This window comes from Crinia signifera, chromosome 3 (assembly GCF_055691185.1).
Source record: "Crinia signifera chromosome 3, ASM5569118v1, whole genome shotgun sequence".
In the NCBI taxonomy this organism is placed as follows: domain Eukaryota; kingdom Metazoa; phylum Chordata; class Amphibia; order Anura; family Myobatrachidae; genus Crinia; species Crinia signifera.
In genome coordinates, this window is record NC_139219.1 from 90,647,903 (window position 1) to 90,675,245 (window position 27,343).

Genomic DNA, 27,343 nt, shown 5'->3' on the forward strand with positions numbered 1-27,343 from the left:
TGACAGTGAGACATATACATTACTCTGATGGACAAAAAAACTGAAACACAAAAAATGGTACTTGTTTAGTTTCACGGCGGCAGCGCGCGCCACTCTAGCTATGAATCTTGGCAGCTTGCCAAACTGCCTTACTTCTCTAAGCTACGTTATCAGTGTAGCGCTTGTTTGAATCCTGGCAGCTCGCCAACTGCCTTACTTCTGTAATCTACGTTATCAGCATCCTACGCTGATTCCGCGGCAGCCCAGCGCTGCTACTCCTAAGCTCCTGTCAGGCCTAGTGGGCGCCTCTCACACAGTGCTGGCGCCCGCATAATATCCTCTCTTCTGTGGAGAGGGGATTATGTGGGCGCCAGCGGAGAGGCGCTCCATCTGTGTGAGATGTGGGAGCGTCTCAGACACTCCAGCAATGAGACGCTCCTGCGTGCCTCTCCTGTCCAAAGAGGGGTGCGGATGCAATTGCGTATCATGCACAATGAAGGAGGCATTTGCCAGTGTTCCATGTTACATACTGGCAAATGCCTCCATTTGATACCTCCACACAATAAAGGAGGCATTTGATAGTGCTCCATGTTACATACTGGCAAATGCCTCCATTTGATACCCCCACTATCCACACCATCCTGAAGCGTGGCGAGCGCAGCGAGCCCTGCAAGGGGACGTGGTACGCATCCTCCCGACCTTTTCATACCCCCACCATCCACGTCGGCGTGGAGTTGATTTTATATAGAGGGCAGCGAGCCACCTAGCCCGATGTGTGGTGAGCGATGCATGCCTCTGCGAGGGGACGTGGAATACATGTGAAGTTTTCCGCATCCCCTCGTGGGGCTTTCTGCGCTCGCCACGCTTCGGGCTCAGTGGCTCGCTGCACAGTGGACAGTCAATAGGACGACTCCATGGTTGACATTAAAGAGGGAGACATGGTCAATAGGTCTACATGTAAAAGGACATCTGAAAAGTTCAACATGTACATGAAAATGAAAATGGGCGACACAAAAAAAGGTTTGTGTGGGTTTTTTGGGGTGCCATTTACCATTTTAAACTTCATATGACCCAATTAGTGTACTGAATGCACTCACCATGCTTCAGGCAAGGTTACTATACCAAAACGTTGTCCACGTGGATGGTACATGATGAAACAGGTGATGTCCATATGTGTGTTGACCATTGTCATGTTGGTCATTTTAACCTGTCAACTTTTTGTACCTGTTAAACTTAAGCACTGTCTACATTTTACAAGACGACCTTTTGAACTTTTGCCCCTGTTGACCAAGCGTGGTCGACTTATTGACTGTTGACCTACCGTCTGGATCCCCTATATAATGTACCTTAGATAGAGCAAATCATTTAGACTATAGGTTGTGTCACATATCAGTGCTTCACTTCCCAAGCTAGAAATGCTGTTTATACAGTAAATGCTCAATAACAAGTACAGTATGGTGACAATTCATGTGCAGTGGGAGCACTGTCTCCCTCACGGTATCTAGCCAATTGGTCGACAGTCAATTGGTCAAACACTATTGGTCGACAGGCATTAGGTCAACGCACGAAAAATGTCGACATGACCTAGGTCGACATTAACAAAAGGTTGACATAAGTAAAAGGTGGGCAGGTCAATGGTCCACACAGAAAAAGGTCGACACGTTTTTTAGGTATTTTTTTTTCTACAGACTTGTTCTTACTTCACGATCCCGATGGGCACAAAGGGACTGCACACTAATTAGGTGTTCATTTCAAGATGTGTCAACATAGGCACATAGACCCTTTTCTGTGTCGACCATTTACATGTACATGTTGACCTTTTTCAAGTATTGACATATCGCCTGTTGACCTAGACAATGACACTTTCATAGCTGAGTAGTATTCAGGTCACAGGAGAGGACCGTTTCCTATGTACTGTACTTGTCACTAAGGGAGAGACTGTGCTCTTATGGTTGCTGTACTTTCCTATCTGTATATTCAATATTCAAGCAATACATCCCTATGCAACAAGGACATTTAAAGCTTTATTAAATGACACCATTCTGTATTCCAACAGCAAACCCCCCCATATAAAAAATGCTGCCTCCAACAGCTGCCTTGTTACGCCAGTCCGTAACCCAAAACTTTGAAGAAACAGCTGGGACATACTAAGCACAGCATGTCACTGCTTTGGTCAAGTCTAGATAAACTCTTCTCTATCAGATTATCATTAACCCTTTGAGTGCCAAGTGAATGCCAATTTTCACCAAAATAGGTGAAAATTGGCAAGCAAACATTTTTATTCATCATAATGACCTGAATGTTTACCTTCTATAGGAAATATCATCTTTTCACATAACATTTTTTATTTACATTCATATAAGAAATGTGAGCGATGCTGCCCTATTTAGTGGATATTTTGCCCATTTCTCAGAGATGTTGGCATTCAAAGGGTTAAAACACAGAACTGAATTGCTCACACTGAACCATAAAGCTAAAAAATATTCTTCTGTCATAAACTAATACAATTAGAAAATAAATGAAATTACAACCATTTATTGTAATAATATAATAATAATAATAATTATATTTTTTTTTTATTAAAACAAGCAAAATAAAAAGACCAAACCTACAGTGCAGTGGGCAAAATCAGAGAGTGATCTAAATATACAACAGTGAATAAGCAGATACAGTTACAGCTTACTGAGCACCTGAGACACCTCTCCACCGAATACCCCCCCCCCCCCCCTGAATACCCTCGGAACCATGTGAAGGGATGTGTACGAGAACACATCCCCTCAAATGCCTCCTCTAGCAGGGGACATCATTCGATGATCGCTGACCATCGAATGATTTCTCATGTGAAAACTGACTTATTTGCGTGCACCTGGATGAAGAAGGAGCAGGCAGCTGAAATCCTGTGATGCCGGTCACCTGCCCTTGGCAGGCATCGGCTGTCCGCATACCCATGGGACCGCCCCACATTTTCATGGGGACAACCATAAAACGCTGGGCGTTCCCATGGTCCATCGACTTTACCGCCCCCAGCCCTTCCTCCCTGCAATGAACGGCCCAGCGAGTGTGCAACTCACCAAGGCCATTCATTGCAAGGGTCTGCAAATATGCAATTGCACTTGCGCAGACCCCCAAACATCGGAACGGGGCCTAATTCACCCTGTACCGAGTGAACCTGAATGAGAGCCTTGGTGTCTTGAAAAGAAGGGAAAAAAAGGCATCAGTCACCTCATTCCTCACCTGTTGATCAGTTACCTAATGAGAAACTATACAGGTCTAAAAGCAGCGCCTGCAGTCACTATGGACCTTATTCTGGTTCAGGCGGCCAAACATACATACGTTCCGTATCAGCGTACGTTTCCCGTACGCGGACGTTGAGCGAAAGTCCACCCACAAAACATCCGCATACGGACGGCCACAAACACCGACAAAGGGGAGTGGCGTACACTTGAGCGTACGCCACCGTACACGGACGGATCTCCTCCTAGACACCGATAACTGGCGTACAACAGAGCGTACGCCGCCGTATACGGACGGCTTTTGTTCGTTTTCACACCGGCATCTTACGGCTATCTGAGCGTTCGCCACCTTGTACGGACGGGTCTCGCCTGTTTTCAATGGAAAACTCAGCGTATGTCACCGATCGGGAGAGTGAGCGTACATATATGGCCCTCATAATCTAGCCTTTCAACTATGATTAAGCCAATTAAATTAATTATTCTAATTGTTCATCAATTATTGTTTTCTATTACCTCAATTGTCTAACTTAATGAACAGCCTAATAAAAATACATTTTAACTAAATAGTGGCCATGGCCTTAAAACATTGCTGAAACATCCTTGTAGCTGTTAGATGTGGTTTATGTATTTTGATCATAATTGAAAAAACGATGTTTGTATAAGAGTGAAAAGGTTGACACATGTCGACTTGTGTAGATTGAGTGTGGTGCTGTTTAAAGTATATGAAAACACTTACTGAATGTGTGTAAATGGTTTCCAAATAGCTACCTTGGCATATATAAGCAGGTCTTAAAAAAGAATCTTTACTAAAATGAAACCAACCTTTACATGTAGAGAAGTGTAGAAAGATAAGCTTCCAATGTGTTTGAGGGCTGTGTGTGGCTTGCAGGTAGTGAAATAATGGTTTGGACTTAATAGACTGCAGCATTGCTTATTACATTCAGGTGTATGTGTTTGAGTAGTAATCAGCGTTAATTAGCAGACCCAGGCGTCCGCTCTCATGCGTTATCTGTAGGGGTGGTCTGGAGGTGTCGGCCGCCTGTTTCGCCGATCGAGCGGTAGTAGCACCGTACATTTTTTGTGCACACTCCTGTGTGCGCCCATGTTTACGCCCAGTTTCCCTCATTATTTCGGCCTCTCCCCTCAACACGCCCATATGCCGCCCACAATAACCGTACTCTTGCGGACAGGTTTTTTCGCACGGAAAGACCCGTCCGTGAGCGTTGTGGAGTCGTCGCGCCTGCGCATTGTGGAAGGTATGCATGCGCAGATAAAAAAAAAAAAAACGGAACGTACGCTTGCGGCCCAGCCGCCCGAACCAGAATAAACCCCTGAGTTACTGTGATATTACTGCCCATTTTCTATTGCAGGAATAACTAAATCACAGACTAGTTCTGCAAAGCAAATCTATCTAAAGAGATACATACGAATGACCTGTGCTGGGGATGCCGGTGTTCAAAATAACAGCGCCAATACCCCACCCCCACTATGCATCCCTCCTTGCAGCCTAAGCCACCCCAGTAGTACCTAACCCTAGCCCCCATACACCGCAGCCTATACCTAACACCCCCCCAGCCTGCAGTCTAATACCTAGTGCATAACCCCCCAGCCTAATGCTACTACTCTACACATCACATACTTCCGTTTGGGATTCCAGCAGTTGACATTCCCACGCCGGTCTCCTGATGGTAGTCAGGGTGCCAGCGTCAGTATTGGGATTGCCGGCATCCAGTCTGCCAGGATGCTGAATGCATCTCTATCAAACTATAAGTCACTCTACCTGCTATGTAGAGAAGCACCACACTCCTAACATAGAAATCCTTTTCAGATGAATGTCAGAAAGCATGGTAGAATCAATCATTAAGGCATATCCTATATAATAAAAGTCTACCGCTGCTTCTCGTTTCTATGGGGGGATTCAATGTTGTGTACGCCGACAGTCAATAGATAGCGCCCAACTGAGCAAGTCAAGAGTTGCTGCATTTGTCGTGCAGTGCCGCTGATGCTGACATTACGCTTCATTGTTCTGTTATATTGACAGTCTGGTAACTAGTACTGTATATAGAGGCCCACTGGTTTAAAAAGAGCCTGGACTTAGATCATGGGACATGCACCAGAATGAGCTGCATGAGACCTGGTGGCTCACTCACACCAGGCACATGGCGTATTGAGGCTAGATGTATAAGGAAACCTATATACTGTTTTAAACCTCCAATGGAGATGGAGCTTGTATAGCAGTCTATAAAAAGATACAAGCTAAATGTTTGCTCCTTTGCTTAAGGCAGAGGTTCCCAATCTGTGTGCCGTGGCTCCTTGGGGACACTTGCAGGGGTGCCACGGGTTGGTGGTCCAGGACCAATTCAAATCCTCAGGATCACATATAAACACAATCTAATTATTTTAATTTTTTTCTACATGTTTTGGGGGCCTAGGGGGTGCCGTAAAAAAAATTCTGATACTCTAGGGTGCTGATTCAAAAAAGATTGGGAACCCCTGGCTTAAGGTATTGTAGCCAAACGGCTAGGACACCCAACTTCTATCAGGGGAGACCTTACCCCCTCCCCCCCCCCCCCCCGAACATTATTAATTTAAAGCTCCAAGTGAGGATGAAGTGTAGCCCAAGTTCAAAAGGACAAAAGGAAATGACTGTCATGATCAGTGGCGTAACTATAGTCCCGCAGCCCCCGCGGTAGCGGGGAGGCGCTAGGCAGGTGTGGGCGCCTGGGGGGTCTGCGGGACTATAGTTACCACCTGGTCCCGGCTCCCGACTCCTGCCCTCCCCCTCCTTACCCCATTGCCGCCGGCGCCGCTGCCTCTAACTCGACACGCAGATCTGTGTCTGGTGACGGGCGGTCCCCGGCTCCAGTGCTAATATAATAAGAGATACTCGGAAAATGGCTGCCCCCATAATGCTGTATGGGGGCAGCCATTTTCCGAGTGTCTATTATTATATTAGCACTGCAGCAGGAGCCGGGGACCGCCCGTCACCCGACACAGATCTGCGTGTCGGGTTAGAGGCAGAAGCGCCGGCGGCAATGGGGACGGGTAAGGAGGGGGTTAATATTTCGGGGGGGGGGGGGGGGGGGGGCGCGCCCGAAATGTCCAGCGGGGGGGGCGCAAAAAAAGTAGTTACTCCTCTGGTCATGATGTCCGGTGTGACTGCACGCAGGCATCTTTGCACATGCAATAACTAAAAATGCAAATGCAGTAAAAGGTGTAAAACACTTCCTTGCTGAATGTGCGATCCCAGTGCTGCCACCGGTGTGGCAGCCTGGGATCAAAACCATGGCTGATGGTCGCAGAGTTCCCCAAAGACAGCCAGATGAGTAAGTATCGTTTCATGTAAGGCTAAGAAATCTGCATTTTTAGATCTCGCCACTCCTGAAAAACATGGGATACAAGACCCCGTTCCCAGCAAAGGGCGTCCCTTCACCAAACCCACCCCTTGAATGCCTCTGCCGGGCAGAAACTTAAGGAGGGCTGCCTACAATCACGCAGAAACCATTCTGCACATGCGTGGAATGGGGCCTGCACAGTTCCCGATAATCGGGAACTGGGCAGGTAATCACACAAGCAATCACTAGTACGTAATTTGCCAGCCACTTAGTCCAGAACAAAGTCGATATAATAACATAGTCAAAATATATTTTTTTAAATAACCTCAAATTTTTTCAGCTCTTCTTTAGCCACTGTGTAGAGCACGCCGGAGGAACTGGGGAAGGCAGCTGTCCGTTCAGAAATCTTAAGCCAATCTTCAAACCGTGAAAAGTCATCCAGGAATTTCTGCCAAAGTCTCCAGGTTTCATCAATTCTATGAAGAAAGGCAAAACCTGTTATAGTAACACCCTGCTTGGACATACTAAGGGTCCTTACCTGGTCAAGACATAGTATTGGCAGATGGCTCACACTGAATGATTTACATGCAACAGCTGTGGCATTAATAAAGAAGCAGTGGCGGACAGCCAGGTCATGACATTTATACTTGTTAGATGTACAACTGCTTCTACTGGATCAAGCCAGTTGCTTTCTAGTTGAAGCTGTTCACTCAGGACTGAACAAAAGAACATTATAAACAGTCTGAAGATTATTGAACACGGTGCATAAGGTACTGTGATGAAAATTTACTAAGATAGCAATTTGATTGGAGATGGGATATTTCCCATAGCAACCAATCAGATTATATTTCTTATTTTTTTTTAGCACTTTCTAGAAGATAAACTACAGATGGAGTGGGACTCTTCTTTGCAGGGGATGGCGATGGCGACGCCAGCCGTCATCTCCCGCCACCCGCCATCTGTATATGCGAAAGGGGACGCGCGCGCACGAGATGCGCGCGCGTCCCCTTCCGCCGGCTTTCCCCGGGTCCCCGCCGGCTTGTCGCCAGTCGCCCGGGGTCCCCACCGCCTCCCCGCACACCCCCCTAACCCTGTCCGTCTCCCTGAAGCGGAGACAGACAGGGTTCTCGCTGCCCGGAAACTGAGACGCGCGTGCGCGTGAGACGCACGCGCGTCTCAGTCAGATGGACGCCTGGCTGCTGGCGGATCGCCAGCGGTGACGTTCTGGCGATTCGCCAGCAAGAGGGAGCCCGGCTCCATCTGTATATAATCTGATTGGTTGCTATGGGCAACAACCCATCTTCAATAGAACTCTCATCTTAGTAATACCCCTTTTACACCACCACAAAAAGTCACGGTTTTGCCTCGTTGACCCGGGTCAGCAGCAGTGTAAATGGGGTACCTGAAAAAAAAAAAAAAAAGCGTCCTGCGGTCAGTATGGAGGTTGGGCCTCCACTGCTGTCTTCTGTACTGTGCAGACAGCAGCAGAGCCAGGGAAGAGGGGAATGGATGCCTGTGCGCGGCATCCAATCACCTTGCAGACGGAGGCTGGGGGTGCACTAACATACAGGGTTAAATTGCTACCACTTTTACACCAAAATCCCAGTTCCGACCCAGTATTTGGAACAGTTACAATCCTGGTCAGATCCGAGATTTGTCCTGTTTACACGGTGTTGCCGACCTGGAATATTCCTGGGCCGGGACGTTTTACACTGGCCCGTGAATATTCCAGGTCGGCACCGCAGTGTAAACATGTCAAATCTCGGATCCGACCAAGATTGGAACTATGTTTCAAATGCTGGGTCAGAACTGGGATTTTGGTGTAAAAGTGGTATCAATTTAACCCTGTATGTTAGTGCAACAGGCAATATACTTACAGCCACATCTAGCCCATACTCCATAGCAATCTAAGGGCCAGATGTATCAAGCTTCAAAGAGTGATAAAGTGAAGACATAAACAACCAGCCAATGAGCTCCTACCTGTCATTTCCCAAACCAGCCTGTAACATGGCAGTTACAAACTGATTGGCTGGCTGTTAATCAGTCTCCATTTTATCACTTTTTAAAGCTTGATACATCTGTATGAATGAATTACATTGGCTTACATTAATATGAAGTTCTCAGTGAAATTTGATAGCATCTTACTATTATTAAACATTTAAGAGGCAACATTGTTTCCCTCATTGGGGGAATGTACTGTATCAAGCTTTGTGTGCAGAATGTGCCCATAGCAACCAATCAGCTTTGAGGTAGCACTGACCAAGTAATGAAATGAGAACCTGATTGGTTACTCTGGACAACTTCTCCAGTCTTTACACTGCTTGACATATCCCCCCTAATGTATCTTTTTAAGATCCTGGCATTAAAAGGTCAGCACTTGTATATAATGCAGTACACTACAGTACAGTACATATTATATAACAAGTAACAACAGTCCTGGTCAGATCATTATTGTAATAAAGTGGAAGATTTTCAGAGGAGATGGCAAGTTTCTGTAAATTTATTGGTCGGTTTGTAGGTTACTAGTTTGTAGGTTATTTATAATGGCAGCTTAATGTAAACTCAGTAGGATTTAGCAAAAATCAAAAAACATTCATCAGTCTGGAAAGTCTATTCACACAACCAGCATGTGTGCTAACACACACAGAACATCCCAGCCACATTACATCCACTTCAGGAACAGGCAGTAACTTGCACAAAATGTTATTAGCACCTCTGGAAAATATGACAAGTGACCTATTAAAGGAGAGACACATTAAGATTAACCTCTCACTTATCATCCACTAGTAAGTGCCGCACTGAAAAATAATTCTAGATTTCCAAAAAAGCATTTTTGCCTTTGTATTGGTCAGATCAGTGACTACTGAAAGGAAACCAGAATGGAATATTCATCACTACTGAGACATTTCCCCCCGCTTTCACAAACCCAGGTTTTTTTTGCACAACCTGGGTTTGTGCTCAGTGGAAATGGCTCACACCACCCGGGACCTGATTACAGCATGGTGACTGGTTAAAAAATTAAAAGATTAAAAAATTGTCTGAGGATAGCCGTCACTGGGATGCAGTTAACACCCCAGCCGTTGGGACGCTGGCAGTCAGAATCCCAACGCCAGAAAACTGGCGCTGGAATCTCATAATTGATGGAGATGCCAACACCTTAATTCCAACTGCCAGCATCCACATCATAAGTAGGTGGGGTGGGTTAGGCGGTGGGGAAGGGGTGCCGGATGACGCTCCGACAGTCGGGATCCTGACAGTCAGTATCCAGATGTTGGGATCCCGACTGCCGGTACTCCGTCAGGGGGGATCCCGGCTCACTGGGGCTATTCTCCCTTGTGGGGGTCCACGACCCCCATAGAGGGAGAAAAGAACCTGTGGCGAACGTAGCGAGCTTCGTTGCGCTCGCCCCCCTGTCAGAGCACCGGCAGTTGGGATCCCGACTGTCGGAGGCCCATACCACACCCATAGGGAATGGGGGATGGTTAGGTTTAGCACTAGGGGGGATCATTACAGTTTAGTGGAAACAGTAATTTCTGCCTTCCCAGTGACAGCTGTCCAAAGACACCCTCAAGGCACCCTTTATCACATCATCGGAAGTAAGGCTGCCACCAAGGAAAGAAGTCAGGGTACACCTGCATTTTTTGCTACTGCTGCTCATGTTCACTGCGCCAAATGGTCCTTTCCTGTCAATTACTTTTTGTCTATAAATGTCAGTGCAAGCGCAATCACAAAATATACCGTGGTGCACTTGCGTTGTGTACAAACAAGAATTGGGCCCTTAATCCCCAAATTCTGTCCAGCTAGGACAGGCCTCACATTTTAATCTGCAACATGGTTTTCATCATTCTGCAAGTTTGTCTGTTGTTTTGTTTTTTTGTTTGAAAATCTGCCCTTTTGGTTGTGGTTGTTATGACTACACACCGAGAACATATTCAGCCTATGTAGAGTGCTAAACTACTCACTTGAGTCTCCTCTCCATAGACATGGCACAGATATTCCTCCATCTGCGGTCTAGACTGCGAGTGGCTTGCTGGATGGAATCACACTCCGAATCGTTGGCACAAGCATCACAGTCATGGAGAAGAACTTCGCAGAGATTCAGAACCGATGCAACGCCCGTACTGTGTTTCTCTATGTCTCTCTGAAGCTCCTGCAATAGACATCCTAACAGTGACGTTGTGGCACGGAGCACGGTTTTTAGTTTTCCACGTTTCAGTGGCCATGGGATGTGATATTTTATTTTACATTGGTCTGATTATATTCAGAAATAGTACACACAGAGCATAAACAAAACTAAACTTGAGTAAGCCAATTAAAATATGTACATAATTTGTCTTAAAAGTAGATTATTTAGAATTACAGCCTAATACGTGAACCAGATTGCAGTAAAATGCAAATATGTTGTAGCTAATGTGGAAAACAATAAGGTCATAATCTTATTTTAACTCATATACTAGGTTATATAAAAATATAATGTTTCAGTTCTGAATTCAATCCAAAGTGTTTAATGACATGTTAGAACCTGTCAAGCACCGACCTTCGGAGTCAATGAAAACCCAGCATGGATTTCGGCCAATGTTTAGTAATATAAGTCATAACCACGCTCAAGACTTTGTGATTGCTTATACCGATATCAATGTAATGCCTAATGACATCTGTCACAAGTCAATCCGTGTTACAAATTGTATCATAATAGTAACCATACATTATTACAAGATACATGTGACTCCTGTGTGTTCTATTCTGGAATACTGGTCTACTGGTATTATCTGTAGAGAACAAAGTTCAATATTCTTATTGAAATGATAAACAATTGCAAATAAACAGTCGATCAATTAGCTGTAATCATTCTTAATCTGGCAGACGTCTATCAGTTATACTGTACATGCCATTAGTGCATCCGAACTGGACATACAAGCCACTGAATCTGCCATGCATGACACTAATGTCTGTACAGTATTGGAGCCTCATAGAACAATAGAAAACATTTCAAGAAAAGTATAGCACCCAGCAGCATGATACATGTAGATAGATGGTGTCTTTGCGTTATACTGCTCTATAGAAATTTATTTCTTCTGACCAGATATTGTGTGGAAGCAAAACCCTTTATTACTTATTCATTTTTCAGTTCTGCAGTTTGATTTAAGGAAGATTGGACAGATGTAAGACGTCGATATAATTAAATGGGTGCAGGGTGTGGGCCCCCCAGGACCCAGGGGCAAATCGCGGCATATGAGGTCATGTGTGTACGTACGCTCCACATAGGGATAGAACTCTAAGGAAGAGCCGGAGGTATACCTTGATACCTACTGTATGCATCAATTAGCCGCTATTATACTCTGCTATAAGCATGAACCAAAATATGCGGTCACATCTGTAACTTGCATTACTCCAAATCCTTTTGGATTTTGGCAAGAACCAAAATCATAAATTAACTTTAAATGGGAAAAACAACATATGTAATATGGGTTTTCACTCAGTTATATTGTATATGGTAAATGTGACTGAACAGGGAATAAAAACACAATAATTAGCTTGTTTTTTGCAAACAATGAAAATAGGTCATTTTTCAGATGGTAAAAAGGGGCACTAATTGAATTGTTCCTCCCATCTAAACATAAAAAATAAATCACAGTAAATTCACATTTTTACCTGGGGCAATTGAATTCCCACATTAGTATTTACCAAGCTCAGTACTGGATCCAGTTAATTATTCCTTTACTCAACTGTAGACAGACACAATCTTGTATTTACACAGTATTTGCAGACCCCTTTACAACTTGTTTTCCAAACACTGTTTTCCCAGCCCGTGTCCATTGAATTTCTTGGCTCTCTACAGTCCTTTTCTGTGTATTCCTTTGTTTTGTTATATGCAGGGCTGTTGAGAGCTCAGATGGGCCTGGGTACTGGGGGATATGCTAGTGTAAGCAGAGGAGTGCTAGATGCGCCACATAAATGAAACAATGATCTTGGTCATTTCGTTTTTAGTTAAAGATTCCTGGTTGCAAAACTAGGTAAGGCTCCCCATGGAAAATGTCAAATCATGGATTCTGGGACTACTGTACATTTATTTTTAATAGCAAAACAAAGCTTTGCAACAAATGTAGGAAAGAAATGCAAAATGTAATATTTCACCAGCATCATACACCATGCATTTTAAAATATTAGTGCTCCTCTCATCCATTTGCTCAGCATACCTATGGTAACCTACCTGTTTGACTGTAGACCACTGAGCTGATTTTTTTCTTAGTTCCATCGGTGGAGCATTGACAGCCAAGTAAGCTTGTGCACTTGGACCTCCCATGATGTGGAGCCAATGCTAATTACTCCCGTTACAGGTAGGAGTGATGTACCATACTTATTTAGGGTTTACCTGCTGCTCATTTAGTTTCCTTTGTATCTCTTCAGAATCACTGGTTTCATAGACGATGGGCTTGGACAGCTCAGATTCAATGTGACCCAGCCATGATCTCAGGCTGCTCATGTTCTTATCCAACTGTTGCACTGCAACCAATGTTTCCTTTAGTTTCTTCACTCTGCCGGGGAATAGAACAATACTTTAGCTATAACAATGCCAGCGCATAATGGCAAAATCATTATCTCTTTCATGTATGACCTACAGTAGCTATAATGGGAAAAATTTACTAAGATGGGAGTTTTATTTCACATGGGATATTGCTATGGGCAAAGAAGTACTGTAGGTTCTGATTGTTTCCCATAGCAACATCAGTGGCGCACACCGGAGGGGTTTCTGGTTGCACAGAAACCCCCCTGACAGACCAAGTTTTTTTTTAAGGGTGCACTGTGCATGCGACGTCCAGCTGCTGCTTCCATGTGCATGTGGCTGCTCAGCGCTGAAGGGGAACAGCTGGCAATGAGCAGCTGCAGGCACATGGAAGCAGCAGTGGCTGGACAGCGGCACTGGTGCCATCGGCTGAAGGTTTGCAGCGCCGGGAGGGGTCAGGTACTGCGCAGAGCTGGGCAGGGGCTGTGGGAGCCAACGGAGGCCACAGGATCAGTGGCAGTGGCTGAAGGAGAGGACGGTTCCCAGCACCCGCGGCAGCCGAAGATGGTACCCGCTACCTGCAACCGGACAGCAGCCGCAGGGGAAGAGGAGGCAAAGGCAGCAGTTAGGAGACACCGGGCCATCTACTGAATGGCACTGAGGGTAAGTCCAGTACAGTGTGTGTGTGGTGTTTGTGGTGTGTGTGCGTGTGTATTGAGGCTAGTGTGTGTATATAATGTGTGTATTTGTGTATGCAGTTTGTGTATAAGCGTCACAGTGTGTCTGGGGTTAATGTGTGTATACAGTGCCCCAATAATTTTCTGCTTAATGTACTGAGATGGACTAATTTTATATTTGGAATTGTAGCACAGTGTAGTAATAAAGTGTGAAGGGTCATGTAGTATAGCATATAGGGCCTTATAATGTAATGAAGCAGGGTATAGAGGGATGTAGTGTAGTGATGCAGTGCAGGGTATAGGGGGATGTAGTGTAGAGATGCAGTGCAGGGTATAGGGGGATGTAGTGTAGAGATGCAGTGCAGGGTATAGGGGAATGTAGTGTAGAGATGCAGTGCAGGGTATAGGGATGTAGTGTTGTGATGCAGTGCCGGGTATAGGGGAATGTAGTATAGAGATGCAGTGCAGGGTATAGGGGAATGTAGTGTAGAGATGCAGTGCAGGGTATAGGGATGTAGTGTTGTGATGCAGTGCCGGGTAAAGGGGATGTAGTGTAGAGATGTAGCTAGGGACGCATAGTCTATGAAGCCCATTCAGTAATTTATACTGTCTATGCTGCCTGAGAGTGGGGACTTGGATATATCCTTTATCTGTTTTGCCACTGCAATGTGATTACCCACAATTCTGAGCACACAGTATAGAGCTTATTTTTTCTGTTTGGACACAAAGTCTGGTGCTGGTTCTTCCATGTGGATGTGGATATATGAAGTAACTGACCGAGCACGGATACAGTATCTGCCTACCTGGAAGTGTTGTGCAGCATTTTGGGTTTAATATATATATTCTGATATTAGAAAATTCTATTCCTGCCTGAGATTAGAGTTGCGGTGAATTTGTTATCAATAAGAGACAGGCGTGATTGTCGACCTTCCCAATGTCGACCTAATGCCCATGTCGACCTTTTTGACCCTGTCGACCTTCATTTGGTCGACCTAATGACCCTGCTCATTAATAATGAGCTGATGAGATGACAAGGTTCTGAGATGTATTGCACCATGATGAGCACCATGAGTAAAATGCAAATAATTCTACTCTTCTTTACGTCATCTCTGTGATTGTGCCCACAAAGTACAGTATAGTCCTCTAATGTGTCAGTGTATATTTAGCTCACAACAGACAACACTCACTTGACACTAAGCTTGTTGCTTAGAGATTATAACACAAAACAAAACACACGCACTATTTCGGTTCACTGCAAGCCTGAATGTTTGTATCCTGTACAATATTACAATGCATGTAAACAATGACAGCTTGGAACAAAGCACTAACATTCCATATGTGTACATATATCCACCTCTTTCTATATGTAATAGTAATGGACTGATAGTATTAGTAGAACATTTAATCATATATGAATGTGGCTGAACATAACTTACATATTTATATACAGATCCAAAAGCCCAAAACTCTTAATTCAAATAAGTATTCATACCGGCAGGCCCTACAACATGTTTTGGCTTCCAAAATAACCAGTGGAAAAAGTTATAATGGTCCCCGAGTGCTGTCATCATGCTGCTGCCTATAATATATATATATATATATATATATATATATGTGTGTGTGTGTGCGTGTGTGTGTGACTAGTACATAAGTGATAAGTATAGTAGACACAAGACCTATGTAATGAACAAGTGACCCTTGTACAGTACATGACAAACCGTTCCCAGAGATCGCTCTGCAGATTTCTAGAATAATATGTGCATATGCTACGCAACACACAAACGGTAAACCAAAAGCATCTCTATGCACAAACAACTGTAGTAATATACTAATTCAATTCATTGGCAAAATGTTACGGTAACTGTATGTCAGTTTGGAAAAATGAAGCAAAAGGTTTCTGACGCTCTCCATCACTTCATCAATGAAACAGAAATGTAGCAAATGCAAGAGGTACAAGCAAACCAATAATACACATTCTACATGGGACAGTATTTGGTAAGCTGAGGTTCCCCTGTAAGTGACCACAGCCTATATACAGTATATATGATGGGATCATTCATAACTAATACTGTAGCTAGTAATCCAAAGCTATGTGGGACGCTAACTCTATACGTTAGTGACAATTGCCTAAACAGTCACATCTGAAGGATAACACGTAGACATAAACATATAGCATGCATGAAAAGAAGAACACGTTTCCTGCCTTGAAACATCACAGTCGCAGTCAGGGAGCTCCGAATCCTCAGTGCTGTCCTCTGCCATTTTATGGGCACCCAAATCAGCAATGGCTGCTGCCAGTATCATGAACGTACTCATCAGTAATGGCAATACCATGTACAAGTAATGTCCTACTGTACAATATAAAGACCTTCCGCTTCTGTGAGTAACACAGAAATGAGGCTGGCACACAAGAACAACAAACTCTTGTGAGCTTGGAGTGTGCAATGTGACACTGGCTGTCTGGACAACTGCTCACGCTTCTATAAAAAGACTCCACGCCGTAGAATGTGCAGGATCTGCCCCCTGGAATGCTGTCTGCAAGTGCCCTTGCAGTGCTGAAAAGAACTACAGTCACTACACATAACTAAGTTAGAAAGCAACAGAATATTAATATACCATAATACACATGGTAAATAAACATCTACACCTATTATGACACTTGAAACTTGAGCATACAGTAGCTACAATACAGCACTGAGCCAATATTGCCTGTATACTAATGACAACTTTGCTGGGAGCCAACATGCACATCCTTGTGGAAGTAAATAACTTGCCAAGCTCTATATGAATGTAATACGTGATCTTCTGTACTTTTTATGATATATTATTATAATATAATATTATTAATATTATTATTATTATTAATAAATAAGTCGAAACATTTAAGCAATGATAATTGTAAATGGCTGTGAGAATGTTATACATGTTTATTACCGCTGTGACCATCTTCTTTAGCAATATTTTACTTAAATGTTTCTAAAGTTACTCTATAGGGTATATTAAATTAAAGTCAAGCCTTGTTTAATGCAGCCAAAGCGTCTGTCGGATATGGCTGCTACTGCTGCTGCTCACATGGACAACCCAGAGACCAGGTGAGCGACAGGAATAGGCGGAGGACAAACGAGGGTGGCGGGACCAGATGAGCGGTGGGAGGAGGCGGCGGGAGGACGGTGGAGGGTGAGCTGCTGCTGCTCGCCTGGCGCTGACCTCCCTGCCTCATCTCCTCAATCCAACCTTTTTTTTCTTAAGTAGGATTGAGATTGTTGTAAAAGGGGCCAAAACCTGACAGCTTTGGCCAAGTTTTCGACAAAAGCATGTGGAGCCGTGGCTATTCCGCCAAGCCACGCGGTTTCTGACAGGTCGGAGCATTATTGAATAGGTCGGAACCCCTTCTGACCTAAATCAATCGGAAACTACCTTCTTTCCGACAAGACGGCAGTTTCGGCAGTAACTGAATATACCTATATATGTGCAGATATTCATAGAATGCCGCAGATGCATGTATGCTGCCATATTTATGTTAAGGGGCCTTCACATGGGGCAATTTCGATTTCAGGGCACTTTCTAAGCGATCACACAAGATCACATAGAAAATGCCCCTACATCACTCCGTGTGTGTGGGGTTGATAGTGATATGTGGTCCGCGCGTAGCTATTACCTGGTGATTAATATCCAGCATGCAGGATATATCTAGCAATATCGTCGGTCAGGGCCAATGTTCTCACCGAAGAACACTAGCCCTGACAGATCGCTCAGCACACATCGATGTGCAACGCTGTGTGCTGTGCGATCTTGCTAAGCGATCTGAGCGATCTAGCATCGCTCAGATTGCTCAGCAAAATCACCCCATGTGTAGGCCCCATTACAGTACAATTCATCTTATTAAGCCTGGTAAAGTGATAAAGTGGTGATAAAGCGGACGGTTATAAAACACCAGCCAATCAGCTTCTAATGGTCAAGTTACAGTCAAGTGGGCAGTGATGGTTGGTTGCACGTGAACATGGCTGTACGCAAATTTGTCAATAGTGGATGTTCTTATCTATTGCTTATACAGTAGCTTCAATTACTATGTCGCATTCTTAAACTACAGTACTTATTGATATATTATTCACAGAATTTTTTTATAGATTTTTACTTATTGGTTTTTACTTACATTTGATTTACACCTGTTTTTTTTATTTATATTGGCTTTGATTTGGTGCCAGTAAACTTGTTTGGCCTCTATTACTGTTATTTGGAAGTATTGGCCTATTATTCTGTAGTATTACTTGTCTGCAGAACCACAGTGACCCCTTAATGTATTTACAGTATTTACTGTATATATTGGCCCTACATTAGTGTCACACTTTCTCCTGTTTGGTCCTTCTACACTCAAACAGCTGAATCCGGGATTCCCCTAGAGGGTGTTACTTGATACTACAGCAATAAACAGCTTGCTACAGTAGCTTCCTGCTCACAGCTTGAGGCTTACAATGCATTGTACGCGTTCTATATTCTTGCCAGGCTGGAAAAAAAATATTTGTACTTGAGAAATGATCTTGTGCATGTTATGGCTACCTCATTTTATCAGATTACCTTGTCTCCTTTTGCCCTGTTACCCAGCATTTGGACAAAAGATAATGTTCATCACACACAAACACTTAATCGTCTGTCTTGTCCATAAAAGGATGCGTTCTGCCTATACTGTAGCTCAGCTAATGTCTTACCTTGCTCCAATAAGGTCTAGGAGATGCTGCCACCTGTCGTTAACTTTGCCCAGCTTGTACTCAATCTCTGACGCTTTGCTCTCATGGCTGGCCTTGGCAAGTCTCTCCCCCATTTGTTGCAGCTGCATTTTGTTTTCCCGGAAAACGGAAATTTCTTCCTGGTAATCCTGAAGACCAATACGCAATATAAAAGATTGTATTAATATTTTCTGTCTGACTACAGATGTCAGTTACAGCAAGTACCCCTATGCTTATTGTCTGATGTACGCTTATAACAAAAAAAATGGTACCGCAATGGGGGATAAAAGTGAAACCTCAAAAATACATCTAGTCTCATATAAAAATAATGTCAAATGAATATAAACATTGCAGATGGCAAAAGTGGCTAATTTTCTAAGCAGACAGCATACTGTATATGAATAGCTGGAGTATTGCCAGCACCTTCTTCCAACTGTATGGTTGCCCTACGATCTGCACTACTCATCTGCAGGCTACGTTGTGTAATAAACGCCTACCAAATTATTTAGCTCCATATTATTTTACCAAACTGTCTAGACAGCTGTAGAACAATGACCTACTCCATGTGCCTCATAACAGTGACATAGGGTTTGCAGTATGTCCAAACTATGGCCCTCCAGCTGTTGTGAAACTACAAGTCCCATCATGCCTTGCCACAGTTTTGCTATTAGGGAAAACTAAAACTATGGCAAGGCATGCTGGGACTTGTAGCTTCACAACAGCTGGAGGGCCCACAGAGACCGGGACTAATTATTCACAAAACAAAACTGATTCACAGCTTCCCTATGTCAGATAAGCCCAAATATCACCAGCTATTAAGAGTACTGCATTGCTACAATCATTGGACCTGACTGAGAGGTACTGTATATACTTAAATAAGTTGGACTTGTGAAAATATGCAAATTTTCAGTCACTGTGTACTTTGTACAGAGCAACCCCATGACCAAAGACATAACGTTGGGAGGATCATCAAACCTGAACACCTCTATAGTGTCTCAGGATGCCTGTCTCACCACAGACATTGGGGTCAGTCCAACTGCAAATGATATTGCACTGGCTCACCAGGACACCCCCAGAAAATGGTTATGGATAAATTAATCCATGTACTCATGAATGGTACAGTATAAAAAAGTAAAAGAAACCTCGTCAACCTTTTCATGTGTCAATCTTTTGACAAAATTGACCTTGTGTGTGTCAACCTTTTGTCAATGACTACATTGTGCATGATGACCATATGGTGTCATCCTGTTGACTGTTGACCTACACATTGTTGACCTATCATCCGGATACCCAAGAAAACAGTGGCAGCACACCTACTTCATTTGCTATCACTGATCTATTGCAGGTGCACAGTGCGGTTGTGATGTATGTGCAGTGGTCATAGAACACTCCACTGCGTCCGACTTGAACACTGCGTCCATCTATGCACTCACCCATCAATGCAACTCTACTGATCCTCTTTCCCCTTACTTGCATTGTTTCTGGGTACAGTCAGTTATAGGATATATTGTACAATGCTGACAGTATGTACATCAGACTACATTAAACATAGCAATGAATACATTCTTCTAAACTACCCTACCGATCCTTTCCTGATCTCTCTCCCTCTATCCTCACTCATATCTCCAACTGTCTCTCTGCTGTCTACTCTTGGATGACCCAGCACTTTTTTAGACTTAAAATATTAAAGACTAAGCTGATCTCTTCCCACATTCCTGCATAAAACCTGACAATCTCTCAACCTAACCTGTCTAAGCTCACTTCTTCCCCTTCTGTGTCACCCCAGTCTATCTAACCCTCCCCTTTTAGAATGTAAGCTCTCACGAGCAGGGCCCTCTCTCCTTATGTGCCTTTCTTAGAATATATAAACCTTTGCCACCCTGATAATTGCTTCAGTGTCCTGTCCCCTGGTGCAACTATCCATATTAACCATGTACTTGTCCTAAACTGTCTTGTACTGTAATTCGTTATGTGTTTTTGATTATAACTATGCTCTGTAAAGCGCTGCGGAATCTGTGTGCGCTATATAAGAAACTGTTAATAAATAAATAAATAAATTATTTATTTTGCTTTGTTTTTTATGATATAACCCGCCACTGGATTACAGCAATAAGAGGTACTTGTGAGTTATCTGGGCTGCCGATTTCTAAATCGGGTCGGATCGGGCACATCGCATCGCATCGCATGCGACCATCGGATGCGATGCGATGACCCGATTTTTCCGTAGGAATCAATGTTAAAATGGACTGAGTCCATTTTAACATGGAATTCAATGGGAAAAAGGGGTCCTTTTCATACCCCTACTATCCAAGTGGGCATGGAGTTGGATATAAACCTGTGGCGAGCGTAGCGAGCCACCGAGCCCAAAGCGTGGCGAGCGTAGCGAGCCCCGTGAGGGGACACAGAATACCGTTCGCTCGCCACGCTTCGGGCTCGGTGGCTCGCTACGCTCGCCACAGGTTTATATCCAACTCCATGCCCACTTGGATAGTAGGGGTATGAAAAGGACCCCTTTTTCCCATTGAATTCCATGTTAAAATGGACTCAGTCCATTTTAACATTGATTCCTATGGAAAAATCGGGTCATCGCATCCGATGGTCGCATGCGATGCGATGCGATATCGCATCGCATCGCATCTGATTGTATGCCTTAACTTAAGGCATACAATCAAAAAATCGGCAGCCCGGATAACTCACAAGTACCCAATAAGATCATACCATCGCTACATGCAATACATAGCTTTGATATTCTTACCTTTCGGAGCTTGTCAATCATCTCTTCTATGCTGATGTCTCCATTCTGAGAAACCTTGCTTTCCATCTGGGTTAACCACTCACACAGCTCCTTGTTCTTTTCATTGAAAATGGCCCACTCATTAAGCCTCTCACTGACTTGTTGCCGACGTAGAGAGACCTAATAATAGAACAAAGTTATGACGGAAAACACTTATTAAACATTAGTGCACAAAAGCATGAACGCTTTGCCGTGTATTAGAACATTAATGAATATAAAATTAATGTAACGACTAGTGAACATGTATTACAGGCTAACATGTAACACACTAGCATTGTTCTATGTAATACGCACCGTAATCAGACATAGCAAATAGTAAATCTTCTCGTTCCTCAGAACAAGTGTCTATATCAGTGATGGTACATTTCCTGTTGGTTTCATCTCAGAAAACTCGCACAGGAAATATCTGTGTTATGCTAAATAAATGTCACATCCTGGTGACAAACATTTGATCAGTGGGCCTAATTTAGAGCTGTTCGCTTGGCTGCATATGTTCGCAGCCTAGCGAACAGGTAAACACCGCCCGCCATTCTGCTGAACGCTCCCCCCCCACGCTGCCTGAATCTGTTTAGTAGCATGTGAGCGGATACGTTCATACACATCCGCTCGCATGCAGCCGAATGGAAGAGAAATCATCGGCATCCATGCGTTCACAGGGGAACGCCCAGCATTTTCGTGGGTGTGCCCACCGTTTTTATGAGCACACCCATGGAAACGCTGGGTGGTCGTCTGCGCCCACCCCCTTCCCGACCTTCTTGGAGCGATCAGCCCGACAAGTGTGAAACTCGCTGAAGCCATTCGCTCCTGGGGTTTGCACATGTGTATATACGTGCATGCGTAAACTCTGACCATTGGCGACAGGGGTTGAATTCGGCCCATTACGAGTGGGTCTGAGTCGGCCCCAGTGTGAGCAAAGATCTATATTTATTTGACTTATGCACTATGTTTTATTACATGCACAGTTGCATATAAGAAAGAAAGAAAGAAAGAAAGAAAGAAAGAAAGAAAGAAAGAAAGAGAGAGACTCTCTTTTTGTTGGGGCACTCTTGTTAGACAATATGATTGTTATGGTGGCGTTCAGTCAATTAGAGGGTTGTAGAAGTCCTAGGAATCTGAGTGATAATATAGTGTTTATTGGGGTGTAGTAGGGGGAATTCCCCTGTGGAAACAGAACATATAATATGTACACTTCTTAAAAGAACACCTTTCAGGGTATGAATTTATGTCCCCTTGCTTGGGTAGGATAAATTGTATAAGCTTATTCGTCAGAATAGAGTTCAGTAGAGAAATCTACTGCAAATATTTGTGACACTTAGAGCAATAAAGAAAAAGAAACATGTAGCAAATTTGGTCAATGATACTATGTATTCAAATGATCTATTAGAGATACATAGGTTGCCAGCACCTTTTTTTATCAGCTGATATCTGTCATTGCTCTGATGACACTTAGATTGTTTACAATGGTTGATTTGTACTAATTAGCACTTGTTAATTGTAGTTGTCAGCTCCAGTGAGCTGACTAAAGGTAAGTTCACCAATTATCAAACAATCTATCTATATTAAACAATCTATCTCAGTGTGAGAAAATTCTGTATCCAATAAATCCTATCAGAAATAAAGATGTCAACTTTTAATAAGCACACAATTGTATTAGTTAGTATAGGTAGCCTGCGAGAGTACTAATCGAATAATTGTAAATGTCAAGTTAAATAACCATTTAGTGTTTCTAAAGCCCTGTACACATGCATTGATTTTTCCAGATTTTCGATTCGATTTTACTTATAGAAGCAAAATCAAACCGAATCCTAAACGAAATCGAATGGTTTTGGTGTCACTTTCGATCTACATTCGATTAGATGCGCGCTCCCGTTTTCACAAAATCAAACAGAAAAATCTACTGTGCAGCCAAGGAAATATCGCATTCGAGCTAGTAAATCAAATGTGTACAATGTGCCATGAATGTATATCGAATTCAATATCGAATTTGGTATCTAATGCAAAAGTACAGATCTAATGCCAAATCGAATGGAAAGATCTAATGCCATATCGAATAGAAAATCAAATCTAACATCTAATCAATAGTAAATCGATGTGTGTGTACAGGGCTTAAGTCCGCAGTATTCAAAAATCAATGTATAAGTCAATTTATCAATGAAAGATATAAACAGAAAAAAGTATCAGGCAACCGTCTCCCCAAAGGTAAGGTTTCAAAGTATAGAATTAAAGTCTCCTGGATGTGTCACTCCACCCAGATTGCTTTAGCTCCACTATATATACTGTACCTGGATAAAGCAGTGTAGGTTTTAGGTGGTCATAATAAAGTTTCCTTTTTATTTACTGACCTAAGCCATCCATAGGGCGCCCACTAAGCAAATTGCTTAGTGGGCTATTCTGCGTCGGAAAATCGCATCGCATCGCATGGGCCAGCTTAGTGCCGTGCAATGCGATTTTTTAATGTAATTTATTCACTGCTCTGTATGCCCCAGGGGATCGCATCGCACCTACCGCAAAATCGCATGCGATCGCATGTGATTTTATAGGGTGTGCGATGCCATGACATTACCTATACAATAATATCATTGTGTGACATACAAAGAGGTTTTACGCAAACTATCCCCCCCCCACTATCCATGCCACCCCGAAGCGTGGCGGGCGCAATGAGCCCCACGAGCCCCCCTTCATACCCCCACTATCCACGTCAGCGTGGAGTTGATTTTATATAGTGTGGCGAGCGCAGCGATCCACCGAGCCCGAAGCATGGCGAGCGCAGCGAGTCCCGCGAGGGGACACGGAATACATGTAAAGTAATTTGTGTCCGAGTCCAAAGCGTGGCGAGCGGACACGGAATACATGTAAAATAATCCGCATCCGCTCGCCACGCTTCGGCTCGGTGGCTCACTGCGCTTGCCACACTATATATAATCAACTCCACGCCGATGTGGATAGTGGGGGTATGAAAACGTTGGAGGATTTGTTCCACCGCCGCTCGCCACGCTTCAGGGTGGCGTGGATAGTGGGGGGGGGGGGGGTGCATAAAACATCATTGTATGTCATACAATGATATTATTGTATAGCTAATGTAATGGCATCGCACACACTATAAAATCGTATGCGATCAAATGCGATTTTGCAGGTGGTGCGATGCGATCCCCTGGGGTATACAGAGCAGTGAATAAATTACATTTAAAAAAACGCATCGCATGGCTATAAATCGGCCCATGCGATGCAATGCAATTTCACTACGTTAACGTACATAGGAAATCTGGGCGCCTTGCTAGGAAACAAGTACCGCAATTAAAACTATTTATGGTCAATGCAACAAGTAAAACAATTGCCGGTGGCCACCAATCATAATATATATGTACAAATAAAAGCAAATCCTGCCCCTCACCACATAACTGACAGTAAGGATGACATCTAAACACAATTTACTTCATTTAATATTTGTTTCTCAATAGGAAACGTTTGGCCTGGGGCTGCTTCGAAAACAGTTAATGCTCTAGGGCATAGGTTCCCAAATGCGGTCCTCAAGGCACCCCAACGGTCCAGGTATTAAGTATATGCATGCTTGGCCACAGGTGACTTAATTAGTAACTCAGTCAGTCTGATTTAACCATCTGTGCTGAGCCATGGATATACCTAAAACCTGGACGGTTGGGGTGCCTTGAGGACCGCGTTTGGGAACCTCTGCTCTAGGTTGCTGCGATTTTGGAAATCTTTGATCTAGGCAGTAAATGCAATCAAACATCAGCAACTGCACCACTTTCCATTCACATATACCACTCTATATGACCATATAGGTCATAGCAATGATCTGATTACCTGATGACAGAGTTCCTCCCACTGTCTCTGCAGCAATTCAATGCGCTCATTAAGAATAGATATATCATCCGCATTGATAAAGGGTGAAAAAGTGTTCTTCAGTTCTGTCAAATGAGCAAGATCCTCAACCCACCCTTCCACTGCAGTTTCAAGTTCCTATAAGAACAAAAAAAAACACAACTTTTTTTGTTATTGGAGACACATAGATGCAAACACATATGCACACACAGTATATATGTTGGCCCAATTCTGAAGGAGTTTGGTATGGGATACCGGCCAAGATTACAGTGTCAGAATACTAACCCTCTGCAGCCCTCTCAATCAAGTCATGCAAAAATGACCTCCTTTTGTGGAGCATGAATATTGTAACTGAGGGGGTTATTCTAGTTCATTCTTTCGGACAAAATCCTTCTTAGATGGACAAAACCATGTGCACTGCGGGTGGGGCAGATGTAACTTGTGCAGAGAGAATTAGATTTGGGAGGGGTTTTTCTTCAAAGTGAGATCTATATTGCAGTGTAAAATAAAGCAGTCAGTATTTTCCCTGCACAGAAACAAAATAACTCACCCAAATCTAATTCTATCTGCACCTGTTACATCTGCCCCCCTGCAGTGCACATGGTTTTGTCCATCTAAGAAAGATTTTGTCAGAAAGAATGAACTAGAATAAACCCCTGAGTACTTTTAAATCAGTTCCTATGAATAGGTGCACAGACATTTTCACTGGTTAAAAAGGACTTCAATTTAGCTCTGGGTTGATGGAAATTAGGTTGAACACTATTCTTAAATGCGGTCGATCCCAAACTGGGGGCCATGGGGCACTTGAAGGGGTGCAACTAAGTTATGGACAAGGCTACAGAAAAAAACAGTGCTGGAGGCTGCCAATAAAAAAATATGTGTGCAAACACAAATATAACCCTGTCCACCACCACATAACATAAGGTTGACAGTTAACCACAATGTAATAATTTTCAGTGAATTACTCAGTAAGATACTATTGGCCTAGGGGGTCATGAAAAAAGGCTGATACTATAGGGTGCTGTGATTCGACAAAGTTTGGAAACCATTACCTTTACATCAAGGCGGCCGTCTCAACAGCATTATAGGGCCTGGGCAAAGCAATGTCCTGGGGCCCCATCTACCCATTCATAGGATTATATCAAAAATAAAAATACTTACATAAACTTGCCCCTCTTCACATTCTTTCATACTGTGAATCAGTGGCGGAACTCCCGGAGGCAATGGAGTCATCTGCCGCCGGGCGCCAGCCTAAAAGGGGGCAATGGCTCCATTGCCCCCTGATGTTCCGCTCATTTGTAAAGGTACCCTGAATTTAGGCATCGGTGCCATGCGGCGCCCCCTCCCCCTTGTCAGCTAATTGCTGCTGTAGTAGCTGTACGCGCTGTGAGTCGGCCGGGAGACTCGCATCCAGTCAGTGCAGGACACCAGAGCCGGCCTTAGGCATAGGCAAACTAGGCAGTTGCCTAGGGCATTTGGAATGCCTAGGGGCACCAGCAGCTTCTGCTGATTACAATGATATGCAGCATGCCTATATACTGAATAGTGTATTCATGGAAATCATTGTAACATAGCATTCCGTATGCAGGTACAGCCACAGTCGCACACAGAATATAGGCATGCCGCATATCATTTTAATCATCAGAAGCTCCTTTTGTGTCCTGGTCACATAACTATGAAAATAAAATTAATTTTCAGCAAAAAAGGCAGCAAACCTTAGCCGAACTGGCCAGGTGCTGCATGGCCTATTGAGGCAAAATGTATGAGAAAACATCTGTATCCAAGCCGAGGCAGAGGTCACAGTGTTAGTGGCTGTGCGAGTGCTGTCTGTGGGTGGGTTGGTTGTGCAATAGTGTTTGGCATATGTGTAAGGGGCACTATGTGTGTCATGTGTATAAGGGCATTAATAATGTGCAAGATATGTGTAATGGGCTTTATGTGTGTCATGTGTATATGGGCATTAATAATGTGCAACATATGTGTAAGGGGCATTATGTGTGTCATTATGTGTATGAAGGGCATTAATAAAGGTTGGCATAATGTGTAAGGGGCATTATGGTTATAAGGACATTAATAATGTGTGTCATGTGTAAGGGGCATTACTGTGTGGTATTATCAGGGGTGCTGAAAGAAAGGGGTAGGGGGTACAAATTACCCAGGCCAAAGTCTGATGGAAGGGCCCAGTGGGGTCCCCGGGTCCCCTCCCCTTAAGTGACAGCAGAAGATGCAGATCTTCTCCTCTGCCCAGCACACACT

At 43.7% G+C, this 27,343-nt stretch overlaps 1 protein-coding gene across 1 annotated transcript in view; it reads right to left on the reverse strand.

The window, feature by feature from the left end:
* The window catches only part of SYNE1 (spectrin repeat containing nuclear envelope protein 1), a 503,588-nt gene that overhangs the window by 38,287 nt on the left and 437,958 nt on the right, over positions 1-27,343 (reverse strand). Inside the window, 6 exon segments of the mRNA XM_083176202.1 lie at positions 6,873-7,023; positions 10,510-10,697; positions 12,921-13,083; positions 18,436-18,602; positions 21,209-21,367; positions 25,070-25,225. Coding sequence (XP_083032328.1) covers positions 6,873-7,023; positions 10,510-10,697; positions 12,921-13,083; positions 18,436-18,602; positions 21,209-21,367; positions 25,070-25,225 — 984 coding nt within the window.